The sequence below is a fragment of the Strongylocentrotus purpuratus genome, unplaced genomic scaffold, assembly GCF_000002235.5.
Source record: "Strongylocentrotus purpuratus isolate Spur 01 unplaced genomic scaffold, Spur_5.0 spur5_scaffold_11, whole genome shotgun sequence".
NCBI classification, from domain to species: domain Eukaryota; kingdom Metazoa; phylum Echinodermata; class Echinoidea; order Camarodonta; family Strongylocentrotidae; genus Strongylocentrotus; species Strongylocentrotus purpuratus.
Genome location: NW_022145596.1, coordinates 16031451 through 16052901, shown reverse-complemented (window position 1 = coordinate 16052901; position 21451 = coordinate 16031451). Strand labels below are relative to the sequence as shown.

The window sequence follows — 21451 nt, the reverse complement described above, 5'->3', positions numbered from 1 at the left end:
GACCTGCATCTAAGGACATTGGTAATGCAATTTCGACCAGCTGATCCCAGTTTGATGACATCAACCTACCCATTAGACCACAATCTGTCTAAATAAATGTATCATGATCATGACTAATAATACATGTTCTTGATGTGGCACAGACTGGGACAGATGAATAACCTTACATTACCCTGGGTAGCGTGTCACCAAACCGTCATAAGCACAAGTTCACCGACATCCCGTTGAAATGCATGTATTACGTTTAACACACGTTTCAACGGGATGTCGGTGAACTTGTACTGAAATGACGGTTTCATGAAACGCTGCCCTGTATGCTACCCACATTGTACTTCCTCAACCCACAATATTGGTCTGGGAAAAAGAGAGACAAATAGGAAATGATGAAGAAGTTGATGACTATGGCATGTACAGCACATTCATTCAGGATCTGACTGTGCAAAATGTGATTAATACTATCACTTTAATTTACAAGAACCCACGATGCACAATACCGGTACGTAGAATATGGCAACAAGATTGAGGGCCAAATATTTGCGCTAATTTTGTCACTGTGCTGTAGTCTACACGTAGGATGAAAATTCAAAAGTTCAGAACAACTGTATATACATTATACATATTTTCCTAATTTTTCAATCAAAATATCAAAATGACTCAAAGACAAGAAACAAAAACATTAGATACTTTGAAGACACCCTACTGGTTGATTAGCTTGTAATACATGTTCATGTGCCAATGAAGTAGAATTAAGTCCATGTACAATGTAAATGTTACATAATAGTAGGCCTACTACTCCTTCCCCTTTTCAAATTCTCACTGGCCATTTTATAACAACAAAATAATACATTTACATCAGAGCCCCACACCAACTCCTTGGGGGTCCGGACCGAGGCCCGGACCGGGCGTCTGTTAGTTTATAGCCCTGAATTACACACAAAGATATCAAATTCCACGGTATATAATATGTACATGTACATATTACATGTAGACCTACATGTATGTATGTAGGACTTGTAGGTCAATCAGAAATAAATTATTATGTGATTGCAACTCTGTTAAATTTGCTATATATTTCACTTTTTGCTGTTTCTACTCAAATAAAAGATTTAATATCATATAATAGACTAGGTAGGAAACACAAGATGTAAACGTTGGCTTAGGTTCACTAACACACAGCAATTTTTTTCAAATTAATTAAAAAAATCAGAATACTACAAGTTCAAGAGTCTAACAGTAACACTACAGTCTACAATAACCAATTGACAGAAACACTAGTACATGAATTATCATGAAAATATTAATCTTTATACAACAAGAGAAATAACAATTACAAGAGTACTTGAAAGACTATAAAACCTTCTAATAATTTCATTTAACTTGATACTTACCGCACGGTTAATCTTGTGTTCAGGAGGCGATTTGGTGAGATATCCTTCGTATAGTACTTGTGTTGCCATGATTTACTGCTTTTAAAGAGTTAATTGTCCTTGTAAGATGGACGATAAAGTACTTATTACAATTAGTACTGTAGTAAAAACAAATAAGTTGCCACTCTTCACATGGTACTCTCTGGCTCTGACTCGGTCAATTTCTGATGATCAAAGAACAGTGACAGTCATGTAAAATGTTGACTGCTACTTGTTGTGCTACTGCTAAGTCAAGTATTAGTTGCACTGGTGAGCATGGTAGGTATTCAATTCTAATGACTTATAAGATAACAATACAAGTCCACCACAAGTCCACCAGCATTGTTTGAGAGTCATGTCACTAGCTACATGTACACACAACAGCTAGAAGCAAAACACCGTGTCGTCCTTATCCACTACGCCTGAACGCTGGGGGTGCTGCTCGTATGTTATGATGACCTACCATCCGGGCGTGAGAGGAACGCCTTTTTCCGAATGAAACGGCTTACACGAGATCTTGTTTTGGGCTAAACAACAACATGCACTGATTAAAATAAGAAGTTTTTATTACACTAATAGTAGGTTAGGTACAAACAGTAATATTCATCCGAAGTAATACTAATTGGCACCACATATTCTTAGAAAAGATGACAGTTTTTCTCCAACGTTCCTGAGCATGTCTCCGTACCGTGCGGAGATGTGCGGCGGCCATGCAAATTTACTTCGCGATGAAATGTCATCATGCATATCATCATGCTAAGCTAGCTACTGATTATCATGTTTTATCATGCCATCGTCGGTTTAATATGATTGGAGGAATTGACATCCCACATAATATTTACAAGTTTCGGGACAATGGGACATCGTAAAGTAATAAATCTTTCTGTAAATTCAATTTAAACAATATCATTTGATGATTTGATTACATGAAATGGCCTAGTTTATTGTCACTGGGAATTTAATATTGGAATAAAAACAAAAATAGAGAGGTGATGCATGATGTGGCTTCCCTGAAGCCTGAAACCACCAAATCATGTTAGTAAATTGTCGAAGTCTCAAGCCGGAAGTAAACAAACCAAAAATGCTTGTTTGTGTATTGCATTGTGTGGAGCATGTGGAGATTGATTTTATTCGCCAAGCCTCCAACATACAACAATATAAAAGATCTACAGATCAAAATTAAGTCAGCTTGAACAGGAAAGCTTGAACAAGAAAGCTCGAGAGCTTATTTCCAGTGGGGTCCCGTCATGTATGTACAAAATTAGTAAATTAAAAACGTATTATATTTACAGACAGATAAGAAGAAGAAAAAAGTTATTAAATATAATATTGATGATAGACCTATTAATAATAACAACATTGAACTGCTAATGATAGAAATGATAATAAGTACACGAAGAAGAAGAAAAAGAAGAAGAAGATTAAGAAGCTATAGAAGAACATCGACGAAGAGAAACTAAAGAAAAAGAGGGAGAAGAAGAAAAAGAAGAAGGAGAAGAAAAAAAAAGGAGAAGAAAAAGAGGAGGAGTAGGCCTACAGGGGGAGGAGGAGGAACACATTAATTGTACAGTACAAATAGGTTACCAAGGCTTTTGTTTATGGCCTAATTTTCTTGCTTTAATAATGCCTGTTATATGCAGCTTCTTTTGACAAGGCCAAAAATATTTGTGATAGCAATAATTACGTTTGCTTGTGAATTGTGTCCTAGCCAACATCCATAATAGACAATGCATGAACACATCCTTTAATTTAATTTTTTTTATAAATCAAATTCAAAATTAGTGAAAGCCCCCTCATGAGGCGTTGCCTCCAGTCAAGCTTCAAAATCAGATTTCTTTTTTTATATTGTTATATCATTAGTGTTGTTATTGTTGTTATTGTTATTGTTATTATCACTATAAATATATGTATCATTATTATCATGTCCATAAGCGTGATAGCCCATTGGCCCCTTCCTCCCTTCACTTTCCACGGCCTCAACAGACAACCTTAATTTGTAGAGGGCCCCTGAATGGATACGCCTATAGATGCCAGAAGAGTTCATTCAGTTCCATTGCATAACAAGCTTTGCATGCACATAATATAGAGCCTCAGTCGGTGCTATGTTAGTGCAACCCTCCCCTCGAATGACGCACCACAGCCCTTTCTGATGGTATATACCTTTTTTTCTACATGTCATGTTGCATATTGTAATTTGGATTCAATCAAAATATGTCTTTTTTGTTATTAACAGAATGTAATCAACCGTCTTTTTCAGAATGTTGAATATCGCCCTCTTGTTTCATGCATTGGACACTGAATTTCTTTATAAAATGTTTCATTATACTGCCCCAGCTATGTTTATCTCACATCCCCTCTGTAAAAAAATATGTGTCGTTATTTACAACCATGAAAATTGATATTTTTGGAACATTCAGAACAAAGCAAAATGGAAAGGACAGGTTTGTCAGTTTATCTTTGAAGGAGGTTTTAATAATCAATTAAATCAAAATAAAGGGTGAGAGTAATTACAAAAGATATTAATGATAGAGTGTTGCGTACTGACAAGCCATATCCAGTTGACAACTAAATCATTCATACCTTTGCCAAGTTTTGTAATTTGTTAAGTAGGCGAAAGTTAATCTGTCCCGAGTTATGTTTCTTGAGAAAGTGACATATTAAAGCTTATATGTATACATCTAAAAGTATTCAACACAAGCCCTAATTCATCAAATCCACCTTTCATTCTTAAGTTATGATGAACACAAAAACATCAAATTTAGAAGGGGTAGAAATAATGAATTTTTTAACTGCATAGGTCGAGACGTGGAAATACGCCCATCTTTTCATAATATTTCATTTTCATCAATTTTGATTTTTGACAGAGAACACTGATGGTATTTGAGAAACTTTAAAAGAATTTGATTGTATTCTAAATCTTTAATTGAAGGAACGGCACCAGTGGTCAGCTTATGTCTGTAAATGCTTTCTTAAGCAGCATCCTCATGCATGCTTTGTGAAGCCGAGGTCAAGCTTTATGGCTGTGTACATTGAAAATTAGCTGTTTACAAGGATGCATAGCGAACCTTTTTCAAAAGAGAAGCCTGTCACCCAACGCTTTTCCACATATAACCAGGGATGGCGGAGCGTCTTTCAAAGGGGGGGGGGGGGGGGGGGCACCTCCAAATGGAACTTCAAAGTGAAAGTATATCATATTTATCGCACCTGAAAAGGGGCACCCACAAGCGATGAAAAAAGTCACTTATGAGAAGGTAAAAGGGGCGTCTATCAGATAATAGGGGCACTTAATTATCAGAGGTTTTTTAAAAAAAGGGCATTTATGAGACTGGGGAAGTTGCTTTTATTAAAAAGGAAAAGGGGCTATTATCAAAAGGAAAAGTGGCACCTTTAAGGAAAGATATGGGACAAGTGTCCGAATAAATGAAGGGGCACGTACCAGATTTAAAAAGGGTCACTTATCACAGGTGGTAAGGGGCGCTTCTTGTACTTGAAAAGGGGCACTCACCTGAGATGAATAGGGGCACGTATACAAATGGAAAGGGGCACTAAATAAAAAGGAAAACGGACACTTGTCAAAGGAAAAGGGGCAAATATCACAGAGGTGTGATAAGAGGCATTTATGTGAAGTGGAAAGTGCTCATAATATAAAGGAAAGGGGCATTTATTAGAAAGAAAAAGGGGTAGTCTACTTGTCAAAATAAAAGGGGCACTTATCAGAGGTGACTGCGGGCCACTCACTTAAATATGAAAAGGGGTGCTTATAAGAAGGAAAAGGGGGCATGTAAACATTAGGGGTACTTTGGGAGGAATTGAAAAGTGGATAGGGCACTGAATGTGCCCCCCTTGCTGGGCCTTGGGAGCCAATTATGGGCAAGAACTATGAAATCAAACCCTTAGTCTCAAGTGTTTTGAAAATGATTTTTCGCCCTGCGTGTATATTTAAAGGTACTATGTCCCATTTGCAGGCCAAAAAATGAAAAAGTTAAATTCCAACTGCATTTGAAAGATAATACTTATTTAGAACTTCCCTAAAAAAGGTGGGGCTTGAAAATGTCTTCAAGTGGGAAAATAATGACTATTAGTTGTCAAATCGACTTAAGGGCTTTTGAGCCCAAAAGTAATAGTCTTGATTTTCAGACAATTGTACCGAAATGGTCATACGTTTTATGCTGCGCAAAGATTCAATCAGCTTAATCTTGGCAATCACAAGAAGTGGGTTATTGATGTAGACAAATGCTCATGTACCCTTTACAACTCTTTTCATGTATGTTATTACCAAAGAAGAAAAAAGCCAGTCAGTCACTCAATAGTGTCTGACAGTGAAGTCTAGCAAGTAAACGGGTTTCCTTGCATAATTTGAATATGAGGACACTGCTAACGTTTAAATTTCACAGATAGGCTATACATACATGACATATTCATAATTCCTGCAAAGTTCTACAGAATTTGAGGTTGGCTGCAAAAGGGACATAGTAAGGAGTGCATAGAATATTGCATGAATACTGTATGAATAATAAATCCTTTGTTTAATTTTAATATTGGATAAAGTGATAATTTAAAAAAGCAAAAAAAAAAGGATTTTACTCTTTTAAGTACTTGCCTCACTTATTGTCCAGGGTCGGGAACAATGGTGTGCATACTCGTTCTATTTCAATATATCAATACACAATCTAAAACAGTGTCTGGATTAATTCTTCATCGCTCTCAGTCTCATTCTCATTCTCATTATTGAATACAAATAATTTTCAACTTGAACTGTAGATTGTGTCATATTTTAAAAATTGATGAAATGATGATATCAAACGATGATGGTGGTGATGTTAAATACATGTAGTAATAATAATGATAATAATGACAATAATATAATAATAATACTAATGATAATAATAATACAAAAAATGATAATAATCAATACAAAAAATGATAATAATAATGATAATAATATCAATAATAATTGTAAAGAAATAATTATTGTTCATACTTGCACTAAAATTAGTTTTTCCTTTTATTTTATATTTATTTTTATTTATATATCTGAAATATCGCAACTACTGTACGTGTATACTTTGTATTTCTCTTCTGCAAAAGATACAGAATCGGGAAGTGGTGTGTGACTGTGTCAGTGGGTGCGGGCTACAAATAAACAACAGATTAAGGTGATTTCGGATTTCCCTTTTTTTTCCAGTGGAATTCACCGACATATCATCAACAATAATATTCTGACGGTCAGTATTAACATGTTTTCCTCCGTATAATAAAATGTAGCGTCTAAGCCTAGACTCTATATAGATCTAGATGTTTATATGTGTGTACAATTTACACTACAGTCCCACGCTTTGTTTTCTGTGTCCTTATAACATCATTCCATAATAATGATAAAAACGGTGCTCTTATTCATTAAGTTATGCCGAATTCAGTATCTAAACTTTTAAATATACATTAAATAGCTTTCAAAAAGATTTTCTGAGATTTTGAAAGCAATCTTTTGTTTAGATCATGTCAAAAATCATTGTAAAACATTAAGGGCTTACTTTCAGCTGATCTCAGCTGTCCATTTTCTTGAAGCTAATTAATGTGTACAATGAGTCGTCAATCACAAACAGACTACATTTGCGTAATCCCCCCTCACTGACCTGTACACATATGATATATGATATACTCTGTATAGAGGTGGTCAGTGGAGCCAGACGGTAGTCTCAGGGGTACAATCGTCGATATAAGAGACTGAAGTTTTTGGTCTAGTCCATGGAATGAAATACACAACCTCATAACATTGGATGAGTTGGAATACATAGATCACAATCAATGATTAGTATACTATAAACAATGAAATTACACTCAAATTCTGTATAATATAAGGATTCTATACCCGTAGATGTCTGAAATTTTTCTTTTGCTTTGTTTATTCCTCATTACAGAATGCAAGATGGAAGAAATTGGCAACCCAAGATCACCAGAACCTGACAGTCGTTGGACCTGTAAGATTTGTACCCTGATCAATTCTGGTCAAGTCAACTCCTGTCAGGCTTGTGAAGCACCACGTCCTGAGGATGAGCCTGTTGTAGTGGATCTAACCAAACGAGATGGTGACCCTGGCCCAGGACAACCATCACCTGCCAGGGACGTCTCAATGTTTAGAGCCGCAAAGAACTACATCTCTGACCAAATTATCCCAGGGATAATCAATTCTTTCAGCCCACCGTCGAGCCCACGTTCTCAGTCAGAGGCAAGGACAGCCAGGGATGAAGAACCCTTATCGCCCCAGAAAGGCAAAGGCATACGGGTTGAAATGAAGACTCCGGCAACTTCTTCAAGCAAGGATTGGCCTTGTCAACGTTGTACATTTAAAAATGAGGAAACGGCTATGTTTTGCGGCATTTGTGCAGGCAGGCGACAGCCGTTCATTCCGACCGAGATACCTGACCATCTTATCTCTCCTTCTGTTCTTAAGCCGGGTACAGAGTTTCCATTCCCTGAACAACTGACTGGAGTTGAAAATAATTCCTTTCTACCTTTAAATCTTCAGAGTGACATCCCGGGGGCATCTGGAGGGACTTCACCGGAATCGCCGTTCTACGCTTCATCGTCGTCATCATCTCCTGTGAGTTCTCCAGAAGGGCTGGGTGAAAGGATCATTGACTTAACAGAGGAAGATGTAGAACCCACATCACCTAACCCCGGTGCAGATGATGGCACTAAGAAATACCAGCACAGGACAGCGGTTCGTCGGAAAGGTTGGTCCTGTCAGCAGTGTACGTTGCACAATGAAGAAAACTGCAAGAAGTGCAAAGTATGTGGCTCCAGGAAGTCCATTCAAGATGAAATCAATGGCAGCTTGTTTCAGCCGAAGGAAAACGAGTGGGCATGTCACGTTTGTACCTACATCAACCTGGATGAGATGGTACAGTGCTGCATGTGCGAAACCCAGCGGCCTTCTGTCAGTGGGGCCGTGGGAGGTGCAGTTTGGAGTTGCTCTGTCTGTAAGACCATGAACCCTGATGAAGCAGCAAGTTGTCAGAAGTGCAGCAACGAGCCTTTCATGGATGGGGAGACAACCGTTCAGCGGAGAGCTTTCAAGAGACAGAAGAGTGTCATGACAGAATCAAGGAGGAAACAAGATGTGGCATTAGCTCTGGAGAGGGTTAATACCATCAGACAGTCCTGTAAAATGGTAAGATATCCATTATCGATTGATAAACTAGGATAGTCCACAAATGTTTTTAACATGTATCAGCGATAGGTTTCAAATTCTGTCATGACAGGATTGGAAATCAGCAACCGGTTACAGTTCATTCTCAACCAAAATTATTTCTGAAATATCAGTCTTAAAAAGTTTGTTTGAAATTGCTCTAAAATATGATCTAGATTGCACCAGAAAGCATGTAAGAACCTGAGCTTCCAAACATTGAGAGACTGCGCTTTGTGCACATCAGTCCATATTCCTTTATTAAGTTATGATATTACATGTATGAATTTTTATCATGGACCACCCTGGATAATTTTGCAAATGAATATTCACACTTTTCAGTATATTTTGTGATACATTTTTACTGTTGATCTGCAGTAAGGAGAAAGAATGCTATTGTTAAAATCCCTTAGAGATCCAATTTCTTAACATATTACAACCTATCTTCAGTGGCCATAGCATATCTTATCTATGATATCACAATAGATAATTTTTGTTAGAGGGCCTGCAAACTCTGTGATGATCATGCAACACACTTTTTGGTTAGTGATGTAAGACAGCATTAATGTTTTTACTAATGAAAACTTTCCCTCTCTTTCTGTCACTGTCTCGCCTTGTAGCTCAATACAGAATTCATTGATGACAGCTTCCCGCCTACCAGGGATTCCTTGTTCTTCACCTCTTCCTCTGGGAAGCAACCCAAGGATTTTCTGTGGTTACGCCCCTTGGCTGTTCAGCTCAAGGCCAGAGATGATAGTCCTTTGCCCTGGGAGGTGTTCAGGAACCCCAAACCAAGTGACATATCCCAGGGATTGCTTGGAAATTGCTGGTAATAATAATAATAACAATAGGCTTTTCTATAGCGCAGTCTATCTAGAAATTCTATTCCGAGGCGCATTTATTATTACCCCGGCTTTAGCCTAGCTGCCTTTACAGCGCTCCAGCATTTCAAGGAATTAGTTCCTGCCAGGTACTTATTTACCTCACCTGTGTCGAGTGGCAAATGAAGATTAATGCCTTGCCAAAGGACATTAGTGCCGTATCGGGGATCGAACCATGACCTTTGAATTTCAAGTCAATGCTTAAACCACTCGACTATGACACTTCTGGTAGTGTTTCTAAAATTAATTACTAAATAAGCGGGATGAGGTTTAGTGCATGTAGATCTGTGCTGCATGACACATATCACAAATTCAATTTCTGTTAAACTTTTTTGCATGAATGATGAACGTTGATGTAACAAACCACAATTACAGATTACTGCAGGCTTGAATACGTATTTGGGCAAGTTGAAAAGTTTGGGCATGGGATAAGATAATTATATAACAATAGGAGATGTATAGCTATAGTATCATTGATTACAAGAATCTTCAATGAACTTGCATATAATATAACAGGGTTCGACACTAAGAGGCGCCAGGGACATATGGGTGCCACAATTCTAGGTAGTAAGCCACCCTCACCCCCCCCCCCCTTCCCTCGCAATTTCAAGATCTTTACATTGGATTCATGCATGGTTACATTGGTGCTCCCAATGCAAATTAAGGTTAGGTAGGAGCCCTAATACATGGTCAATCCATATCTTGATTCCGCAAAGCAGTATCTGTGCTAATTTCTTCTGCTGATTGTTGCTGTTGCTTTCAGGTTTCTAAGTGCTCTGTCTGTGCTAGCCGAGAGGGCAGATCTGCTGAAGCGTATCATGATCACACACGAGGTCAACCCGGAAGGTGCCTATCAAGTGCGGTTGTGCCGAGATGGAATATGGGACATGGTCCTCGTAGACGATCTACTACCCTGCCAGGAACAAGGCTGCCTGGTGTACTCTAAGGTAAGTATGGTCGAGAGCCTGGGGGCGTTTCACAAAGACTAAGATCGAATTTAAGTTGGACTTAACTATGGCAGGCCATTCATGCCACTATTTGCCCTCACCATTTACTGGCATTTTTCTCTCAAGGGACGTACAAATCATGGTCACAAATCTACAGGATTTACATTTGTTGATAATTCATTATTGAAGGAAAAAATATTATCTGAAGTTCATAATGGTGAGAGCAACTAGTGGCATGAATGTCCTGCCATATATTAAGTCCAACTTAAAGTCGATCTTAGTCTTTGTGAAACACCTCTAGGAGCTACGCCGGTCATTAAGCTACACACCCCACAAATACACGCATGGATGCCTACCATGTGCCAAACTATTGACGTCACTATCAAGGATACTAAAGATTTAATGATTACTCCTGTAGTATGTATAATATTATCATTACCGTAGTTGAAAATAAGGGTGAAATGGAATCATTCAGCCGCAAAATCATGATTTGCATATATTTACTACTTGTTCATAGCTTAAGGACCCTTATATTTTGTTGAATAAATTTTACATGGACATCGAAATATCATTGAAAATATGCATTAATAGCATTTGTCTCTCAAAGTTAGTTTCTAATTCAACTTCAGAATATGTATAGCCATTATTCTTAAACGTAACACTGAATTACAGGACTTTTTAGCCTTTGAAAGCAAAGTCCAAAGGAAGGAGGAAGGAGATGATAAAAAAGATAATTTACATGATGACATACATGGTGCTAACATAACCAATAAAAACATGAATTCTTAAAAGTACTCTTTTCATGTATTTAGCCAGATATTTTTGATGTTTTTACTGCTTCTGTTCAGGCAAAGAGAAAGCAGCTTTTGCCGGTACCAAACATAACCAATAAAAAAACATGAATTTGTCAAACTTCCTCTTGTCATGTATTAAACCAGATATTTTTGCTTTTTTTACTGCTTCGTTTCAGGCAAAGAGAAAGCAGCTATGGGTACCACTGATAGAGAAAGCTTTGGCCAAGATGAGTGGATGCTATGAGGCATTGACAGCCGGAAGATGTATAGAGGGTCTGGCTACACTGACAGGTGCACCATGTGAGAGTGTACAGCTACATGCATCTGGTAAGTACATTGTAGTAAAGTGAAACCTGCCTATAAAGACCACCCAAGAAAGACATGAAAAGTGGTCTTTGTAGGCAGGTGGTCTTTGAAGACAGGTTCCTTTAGTACATGTGTCAATGAGAAGCCATTTTCAAGGGAAACAACAAATGTGGTCTTTGTAGACAGGTGGTCACTAAAGCAGGTTTGACTGTAATTGCATTTTTTTCATCGTTGTCATCGTCAAAATCTTTGTCATTGTTTGCAATGTCATCAAAATCACTACCATCATCATTAGCTTCGTCAAAATCTTCTTCAATATCGTCATTAAGTATTATCCATGTTTTCATTATCTTCATAATTTTTGTCATATCATCATCATATCACCATCATCATATCATAAGCCTAGTCATAACCCTAATCCACCTAAGCACCACCACCATGGCATGTGTGTCAAGCTACATAGTTTACAGTCTAAACAATAAACAGATCTCGTCCTAACTATTACCTTGAGGCAGAGGTAACACACAGCCATTCATCTCTTTCCATTTCTTTATTTTCCTCCAGGAAAGGGTCGAAAGCCGGCGGATCCTGACCTTGTATGGGCCAAGCTGCTTAGCGCCAAGGAAGCCGGGTAAGGATTGTAGACGTTAGCAAATTAGGTGTTCAAATCACATTGTTAATGCTCATCCACATTTTGAGGGATTTCCCCATATCTGACATATGGTGAATAGATGGTACTAACAACTCTTATTCTCTGTAATTAGCCCTTTGTTGAAAGAAAGGAAGAAAAAACTGATATTGAATACGTAATATTATTGTCTGTATTCACAATTTATGCATATTTGTTTCTAGTGTCATAATATTCCTTGCACCTCTAGGCTTCTAATATTTACTTCAATAGAGTAATAAAGCAGAAGAGATGAAGAAAAGAAAAACAATTAAAATTGAGAGATGTCCAAAAGAGAAATGTTTAAATCGTTAGAGTAAAGTGAAAGTAAGCTACTACAGACTCATACATTCAATTGAAAAATCATATTTATTTTTTCTATCAGTAAGATTTGATTATAAAGGGTAGCACTGTCAGTTACAAAACTGCTTTATCATGTAGGACCTGCAGCCCCTTTAGAGCCCAGATTATTATGTTATATGAATTTCACAGACTGAATCATTGCTACTGTTAGTTTCAGCAGATTAGGATGGAGAAAAAAAAGCTAACAAAAATAATTTTGATGTACATCTATGGTAGTTATCTGATGGGAGCATCTTGTGGGAGTGGTAACATGAAGATTGACCCGCAGCTATACCAAGACGTGGGACTGAGACCAAGACACTCATACTCCGTGCTCGACATCCAGGACATCTGTGGAAAGAGGTAACATAATGTACATGTAGCTTTTACCGTCACAGTGAATATAATACAGAGAAACCTGTATATGTAATGTTCATTTGGTACTTTGGTCTCATGTTAACAAATTGATTGCGGAGTTCTGAACTTAAAGTGACAACACATAACGCAGACTTCAGCCCAATAAAAAATTCTCTATATAATATATTGTCCAAAATACCTCATGCTAGTCCTTCTTGTAGATTAAAATGACTCTGTAACATTGCCTCAGATTCTGAAACAATATCCTGGATTTAGCTCATGCTGCAATCATAATTGTAAACCTTTAGTCAGGAATCACATGACTTTTACAAGCCGATCGCCTGTCTGATCATCAAGATATTTATAATTGGAAATCGAAATTTCATTTTTTGTTTTCCTAACGGTTTTTATAACACTACAGTCTATTGGGAAAAATGAGTATAAAAGCCGGTCACTTAAAGATTTTTACTTCTTTGAGGCACTTCATGATTATTTGGAAGCGCAATTTTTTTAGGGCTTCAATATTACACCATATCACAGACACTGATAACACACAGGGCCATGCATCTCAGATTTAACATTGCTAAACGATGCCTTTAATTGACTTACCCATCCTCAGGTTGATACAGCTGCGGAATCCTTGGGGTCACTTCTCTTGGAATGGGGCGTGGTCCGATGGCTCGGCTTTATGGACTGACGTCATGAAAGAAGCCCTCATGGCCCATGGTGCAAGCGAGGGAATATTTTGGATGTCACTCGGTGACATGATCAAGTAAGGAATCTTTCTCCTAATATGAGTTCATACAAATTGTTCAAGATTTGAATGACTTGAAAGACCATCGGAGGCAAAACATGGTAGAATACCTTTTCAATAAATCATATTTCATATATTTTCAACACCTGTATTCTTTTTGAAAGCATTAGTTGTGTTTACTTTGAGGTTTATTTTCTTGTAAATGTATTTAGATAATGTTTTGTATTGCTTTGCTTTTATAATTATTGTTTTGTTATAAACAAATTAGCCCCATGTGATTACATTTCAGGTTTTGCTTACTTTAATGAACATTAGTCTGTCTATATAGTTTTATTTTTCGTTTTATTTTCAATGTGGCTATGGATGTTCCTTGGGATTGAATATACACTGAGTTATGGCTATTTATTGAAATTACAATTTTTATTTATTGAAACAAGTTGTAAAAAAAGTCTTACCCCTTTCTTCATTTTCCAATAAGGTATTTTGACTGCATAGACATCTGCAAGGTTCGCCCCAAGTGGTCTGAAAACAGGGTAGCAGGGACTTTCCTACCCTCCTCGGCCACACCCATGAAGGTCATCATCCTCAAGGTCACAGAGGCCACGGAAGTGGACTTCACTCTCTACCAGACGTGGAGGTATGTGAAATAATCTCAATTATTGACTTTGACCTTTTTATCTGCTATGGCCGCCAAAATCCTAGACTGTCACATCCTTTTTAACTGTATTGTACATTCAAATTGGATGTCATTGATGTGGAGTAGGAAAAGGTGAGGGCCTAACACTGTGCCCTGTGGAGTGCCACTAAAGACTGGTAACCACACAGAACATTGTCCATTTACACAGACACATTGTTGTCTCTTTGTCAAAAGAACTTGTGCCAAAAGTTGACAATGGATGGCAGTCACTGTTGTTCGATGAGTTTACTGAGGCGGATAAAGAGTTTATGTGTTCATTGTTCATGGTATATTTGTAATTTTTAAAACAATTTTTATAGTTCAGTGCTATGCAATGTTTTTCTGTCCTCCTGTGTTGTTGTCGTTTGGAAGTACTAACTGAATGGGTTCCTTACCTTGAGGGAGTATGAAACGATGTGCAATATTATAAGCATACCGTCCCTTGCGGGTGGTTGAGGTCTAGGAACCTCTGTTTAATATTCTAGATGCATTTTGGTGCAATCTTTAATAGCCATTTTTTCAAAGCATTTTTAAACAATTTTTTGAATATTTCACAAATAATCTTTTTTTGGTCTTCTATTGTATACATTTTTGTTAGTGTGTTTATACTTTCGTAATTCTTGTTCGGGTATAGCTAGTGTGTGAGTGGGTGCACATGTTATTTTGGTGTGGAAGTTCAGGAAACTTTTTAGAGTAAGCTTAGTTTGTTATGTGTTTTTCCTGTCTCAGCTAGTCTTTTGAAGTAATTAACCATTGTTTAAGTGACTGGAGGGATAATTGTTTCCAAATTTTCATTCTTAGGAGGCTGGAGAAGGCATCCAGAAACCCGCTGGACCTGGCCTTAATCGTCATGAAGGCCATCGGCATGACGACCAGGGGCATGTCAAAGGTCATGACCTTCTGCAAGCGTCAGCTGCGGGCGTTTGTAGGTTGCAGTGCTTTCCTGGACCCGGGGATCTATGTGATTGTACCTCTTGCTTTCAACCATTGGAAGACTGGACAACCAACAAGTGGTATGCAGTCAACAGGGGCCTGTTAATCCACATTCTTTTTCTTTTTAATAGCAATTTGCTGTTTCCAGAATATTAAAGCCTATCTGAACTAGTTTGGCCAGAAGGGATTAGACCTCCCTGCATGGTCACTGACAGGTGGTTATCTTATCAAATCAGCTCTCAATATACATAAGGAAAAGGGGATCATGGGGGACCAACGGGTACCGCTTAGGCATTGTTTGCTACATAGAGGGCGCAAGTAGCTACAAGTAGTGCAGTACCGCTTTAAAGGGAGATGGTAGTCAGTTTCCATGTGCAGTAGGTCATAATTCGCTGACACCAGACTTGGTGGAAATACAATTAATGGGTGTACATGTCTCGCGCACAGCAAACCCGTAGTCCCATCAAGAAATACCCTTAGTTTCCCAGATAGTCTTAGGTGATGGAAATGTAAAATATTGACTTTCCCATATGGGGTGATTGATGGAAACATGTTGGTCATAAAACTGAGATCTTATCCTGGTGATTGACAAGATTTGTTATTGGTGAGACACTCAATGATGTCAAAATCCATGAGAGCCACCACAAACTACTTTCACTACTTCTACCACTACCACTAATCCTTCCAAATCACCAGGGCCCCGCCTTACAAAGAGTTACGATTGATCCAAATCAATCGCAACTTTACAGTCTCCTGTAATATGTACATAGCTGCGCAATTGATATCAAATCTTTGTAAGACGGGGCCCAGGAAAGCATGGCAGTTTCGAATTGCACTCGAATATAATGTGCTACAGAGCCCCTATGTTTTAAATCCTGGATTTTTGTTTTTTCAGTCTTCTCATAAAATGCATGTCTTACATTTAGATTTGTAACAAAGCTTTACAGTGCGATGTTCTGTCTGTATGATCTTTACTAGGTCCATCTAAGCCGGCAGTCAGCAACAGCAGCGCACACGACTACACACTGGCCATACACAGCGCAAAGCCTATAGAAGCAAGACATATGACGGGTTCCAATGGATGTTTGGCTGATGCTGTAATACAGCTGGCAATACAGAAAGGCAAGAGACACGAGGTGAGACCTTAAGTGCTGTTTTGTGAATCAAAACTTGGTGAATTTTTTTCGTTTGTTTTAATCTTCATTTTGTAAATGAGTCTAAAAAACAAGTAATAATAGTGAAGTCACTCAAGTCTGGCATATTGCCACTCCTGGCGCTATATTACTATGAGCGCTGCCATTACAGCGCTCGAGCACTTTAAGGAATTAACTCCTGCCATGTACCCATTTACTGGAGACTTATCTTCTGGACCACAGGTTTAGGGACTTTTTTTTTTAAGGAGTCATATTTTAGGATTGGGGGATGGGGGGGGGGGGGGGATTTGGTACATTCTCTGGTGACAACTGAATTATTAATTCAAACCCTTGACCAGGTCCAAATGCACATTTTGTAAAATTTATGATGACCCCCACATTTTAACATTCTTTTTATTTATGACCACTTAAAATTTGAAGTTGGGCACGCTTTGGGTTGATGGTTTGTTTTACCTGACTTCTAAGAAACCATGAGTATGCTTGTAAGTGGGCGACCAAGGAATGATGGCTATAAGTCCTCTCTGACTGACTTGGTGATGAGGATTAGTGCCTTACCAAATGGCACTAGCCCATCGTTGGCGTGGAGCCATGCATAGCTTATGAGGATAGATGCCTTATGTCTACATTCCTGTATTGATGACAGGGTCGAGATGGTGTGACATGCTACTATCTGGACCACGGATGGGCGGGAATCTTCATCGTGATAGAGAATCGTCGACCAGACTCGAACGTTCACATCAAGTGCGACTGCAATGGAAGCTTCAATGTCACCTCGACGAGAGGGGATCTTGTTACAGTTGACTGCGTACCAAAGTTACACAGGTCAGTTTATTAATTCAAGATATTTTATTTAACCATAATCATAAAAACATACAAATAATAATACAAAATACAGTATGGAATATGAAGAGAAAAAAAGCAAATGCAGAGAGAGAAAAAAACAACACTAGAAATACCAAGTAGATACAAAGACAAATTGATGAATAATAGAAACTTAATTACACAAATAAACACACAATGGGCACACATACATTAATTAGCTTTATTATGTGTTGTACGAGTTTCATATTATTTGTCTACTTAATTCACAAATACCATTTTGTAATGAAGATACTAGTAACGAGTCAAACAAATGTTTGATGTCTTAATAATTAAATATTTGTATTATTGTATATCAAGTGATATGCTTGTCTCACAGATTGTTCACCATAGTGAATCTCAGGTTGATGTACAAGGTGGTTTGTATTTAAATCAGACGGCGCCTTTGAATGCTTTTGCAGATAAATGGCGCTATACAAATGCTGTTCATCATCATCATCATCATCGACAGTTCTGAATGAATTCATTGAACAAAACTCAACACCAGACATATAAAATGCTTTGCTTATATCCTGCAGGCAAGTGTTGACAGTTCTAACTCAAGTAGTGGACACAACGTACACAATATGTCATCACATCACCCATCGTCTCTCAGCCAGCAAAGACCTCCAACCCTGGGCGCCATCTGGGCTGCTGAACTCACCTCCCCTCACGAAAGACATCTCAGGGTTGCATAGTCCAAGGCCGATGTGAAGTTGGTTCAACTAGCTCACCATCACATCACCCATCGTCTCTCAGCTAGCAAAGACCTTCAGCCTCGGCCGCCATCTGGACTACTGAACTAGCCTCCACTCACGAAAGACATCTCAGGGTTGCACAGTCCAAGGCCAATAGAACGTTAGTTCAACCAGCTCACCATCATATCATCCAGCTCACCATCACACCAACCACCATCTCTCAGACTGCAAGGACCTTCAGCCTTGGATGTCATCTGGACTGCTGAAACTCACCAAAATATATCTGGCCTCCATAGTCCCAGACCAATATGAATCAAATTCACACTTTGCCACACACCATAACATCACAAATCATCATATTGAATTGAATGGAATTGAATATTAAATTGGTGGATTCAGTCTTGTCCCTTTACAATGCTCTTAGCAAAGGAAACATATGACGAGTTTGCTTGAAACAGTAATGAACAGTTGAATCAGATGGCAATGACCTGTCTAGTTTAGTTATCTGTGCCATCAAAATAGGCATTGGAACATGGTGTGAACTGTGTCCACATATCATGGTCACTGTAATGTTGGTCATTGTACAGTGGGCTAGTTGTGCAGGTTTGTGTGTAAAATATTCATAGGAAGGCAAAAGACTTTGTTTTCCTCAGTATAGCAATATGTTGCCTTTGCTGCATAAAACATCTCATAGCTTCTTAATAAGTTCAATCTTCTTCATGTCTTCGGATCAGTAATGTATTCCTCTGATAATACTCATGCTATCCACCCTTTTATGTTACGTCTATTGCAGCTCTGTTTTTACCCTGTAAATGCGAGTTCCATTTCTTACAGTGACTACTGTATGATTATTTATACATTATTATGCATATTGTATATTCAAGTTATAAGGTCTGAAAAGTCCTACCGCAGGGTTCTAAATTAATTACCAATTGATGGACTAGCAGGGAATACCTTAGAATCTTACTTAAAAACTCGGCATATACAATCTGCATAATGAAATGCGATTTGGTGCCTCCAAATTATTGAAAGGCAGAAGCAATACAATATATATATACCGTTATGTACATACCAGGCTATGTATTCACATAATCACTTTATTGTAGATATATTTTGATACTTTAGGGTAAGTATTTTTAATACTTTCTGCAGCGTATTTTTGTAGCTTGCAAGTATTTTGTACCGGCCATTCAGATATTTTGTATAATGTTTCAGTTGATGCTGAAAAGAGGATGTATATACTTGAGTTTGGAGATGAATGTTAGTTTATTTGAGACATATGTGTATATATATATATATATATATAGCTTTGCATTAGAAACATTCAGAGACGTGCAATTAGATTTATAAAGGGTAATATTAGAGTACTTCATCTCTACAAAGCCCTACAAAGTTTTTTTTAAGTCTCATTTTAATTTGCTTGTGCAGTTGATCCAGTACTAGTACTTTGAATTCATTCGTGCATTGTGAACTGTCCAATTTTTTTTTAAATTGATAATGAATCTTATTCACAGTTACGAATCATAGAAAACCTTCTGTTTTGCTGTACGAGGAACTATTGGAGTGACTGAAAATTAATTATGTAGGTAATATGCAAGTGCTGGCAGTTCTTTTCAGGACAGGGGAAGAAAGTTAAGAAGGTGTTGTACATGTATATTATAGCAAATGCGCCGATAATCTGTGCAAAAATATATGTGTCATCTAACGTTTATATGTAGCCATTGCAGCGAAACCTGTCTATAATGACCACCCGAGGGAGACAAGATAAGTGGTCTTTATTTAACCAAGAACATATTTCATTGAGAAATCATTTTTTAAGAAAACAAAAAATGTGGTCTTTCTATACAGGTGGTCACTGGTCACTAAAGCAGGTTTGTACTATTATATAGGTGCTTCATGTGCTTGAATGTGTGATGTAAACCGTATGCAGTATTGTTTTTTTTAAAATTCTATAATGTTTCATATTTGCAAAGTTTTGTGCGCTTTGATGTTGGAAAGTAGTTGTATTGATAGTGATGCAGACTGTTCAAAAGATCACGACGTTTCATGCGCCGCTGCTTCGTGATCTTTTAGATCCCTTGTTGACCCTACATTGCGAGACAAACGTATATCTCTAGCGATATTATTCTCGGTACTACATCTGCAATGAGTAGTATATTTAGCATTATTGTTCATGGTCATCTAAGGTTTACAGTACATACATGTTAGTTGCTAAATGCAATTTTTGTATGCTCTTTTTTTATTTATTTCCATGAGGATTTTTTGACTTTTTACAAGTCAGCTCAGTAATAATAACAGATAAAGTTGAGTACTGGGCCCTGTCTAATAAAGACTTGCGATTGATTCAGATCAATCCCAAGTCCTCCAATCAACCGCAAGTTTGTAGTCTCCTATCTCTCATGTACATAGTTGTGATTGATATAAATCGAAATAAGTTGCGATTAAAATCTACTGTTTATAAGTTTATTTTTCAATTCATATTTCTTTGCTGCCATCTTACAAAGTTCAGCCCTCAAACCTATGCAATTATTCAAATCTTAGTTCTGATGTTTTATATTGCCAATGAGGAGGAAATTCATATAGCAACAAAATTATATGAGAGATTTCCAACTTAATATATACTTATGAAATAAAATGTAGTTTGTAAATGTTGACTCTGTTTTGAGATTTTATATGTAATCGTATTATATCATTATCCAGATATTATCAGATTCAGAAGAATTAAACGTGTAACTTCATATAGATCTATTTATACAATACTGTACATGTTCAGAATTACTGATATGATAGTATTTTCATTGTACAATGTATTTGATATCTTAGTCAAAGTCGTTTAGCTGTTTCACATGTGTGTTCAGCATTATATGCAATACTGGTATTCACCAATATGAAAAGCAAGGTCTGACAATAATGAAGTATGAATGAGTACCTTTAAGAGTAAAGACTATAGGATGCTATTTTTTGCATCCTGGGCATCTCCAGAGTAAAATAGACTGTTGTCTTTCGATCATTCAAATGCTCATCTTATCAGCTATAACTCTCTTTTGTTTCACTTTGCTTTCTTAGATTTTATGTGCAATGTATTTGTTATCTCACCGCTTGTTGATGTAATGTTTTACCAAAGATTCCCTTCATGCTATAGAAATTTGTGTATTGTGTATTTTTGCATAATCAACAAATGGTTTTATGGTTGTCACTTTTGTACGTAAAGATAAATATTATGTTGGCACTGGAATATTAAAATTTTCAAGATGGATCATTAGTACTGCGACAGGAAATATGTACAGGAAGTTGTGAAATTATTATAAATTCTGTCTGTCTGCCGGTCTCTCTCTCTCTCTCTCTCTCTCTCTCCATCTCTCTCTCTCTCTCTCCATCTCTCTCTCTCTCTCTCTCTCCCTCCCTCCCTCCCTCTCTCTCCTCTCTCCCTCTCTCCCTCTCCCCCCCCCCCCCCCCCCCCCCCACTGTCTTCCTTCTCTCTCCATCTCTTCT

General features: G+C 37.6%; 2 protein-coding genes across 5 annotated transcripts in view; one reads left to right on the top strand and one right to left on the bottom strand.

Moving 5' to 3' along the window:
* Positions 1–2155, bottom strand: part of LOC100893661 (GRB2-associated-binding protein 1) — a 39605-nt gene extending 37450 nt beyond the window's left edge. For both annotated transcript variants that reach the window (XM_011670968.2, XM_003729009.3), the window contains exon 1: positions 1389–2155. In XM_011670968.2, the coding sequence (XP_011669270.1) occupies positions 1389–1457 (69 nt within the window). In that variant the 5' untranslated portion in view covers positions 1458–2155. The remainder of the gene's footprint in view (positions 1–1388) is intronic.
* Positions 2156–6530: 4375 nt separating this feature from the next.
* On the top strand, positions 6531–21237 carry LOC579407 (calpain-15). Of its 3 annotated transcripts, none has more exons than XM_030980802.1 (13): positions 6531–6562; positions 7325–8577; positions 9213–9421; positions 10237–10420; positions 11391–11541; positions 12085–12151; positions 12767–12892; positions 13506–13658; positions 14119–14277; positions 15118–15329; positions 16228–16385; positions 17047–17225; positions 17801–21237. In XM_030980802.1, exons 2-13 carry the CDS (start codon positions 7333–7335, stop codon positions 17973–17975), a joined length of 3018 nt encoding a protein of 1005 aa, XP_030836662.1. In that variant the 5' UTR covers positions 6531–6562; positions 7325–7332; the 3' UTR covers positions 17976–21237. The 3 variants fall into 3 exon arrangements, with proteins under 3 accessions (XP_030836662.1, XP_030836660.1, XP_030836661.1); XM_030980800.1 differs by having other exon boundaries at positions 6531–6631; XM_030980801.1 differs by having other exon boundaries at positions 6537–6631; positions 7333–8577.
* The last annotated feature ends 214 nt before the right edge of the window (positions 21238–21451 follow it).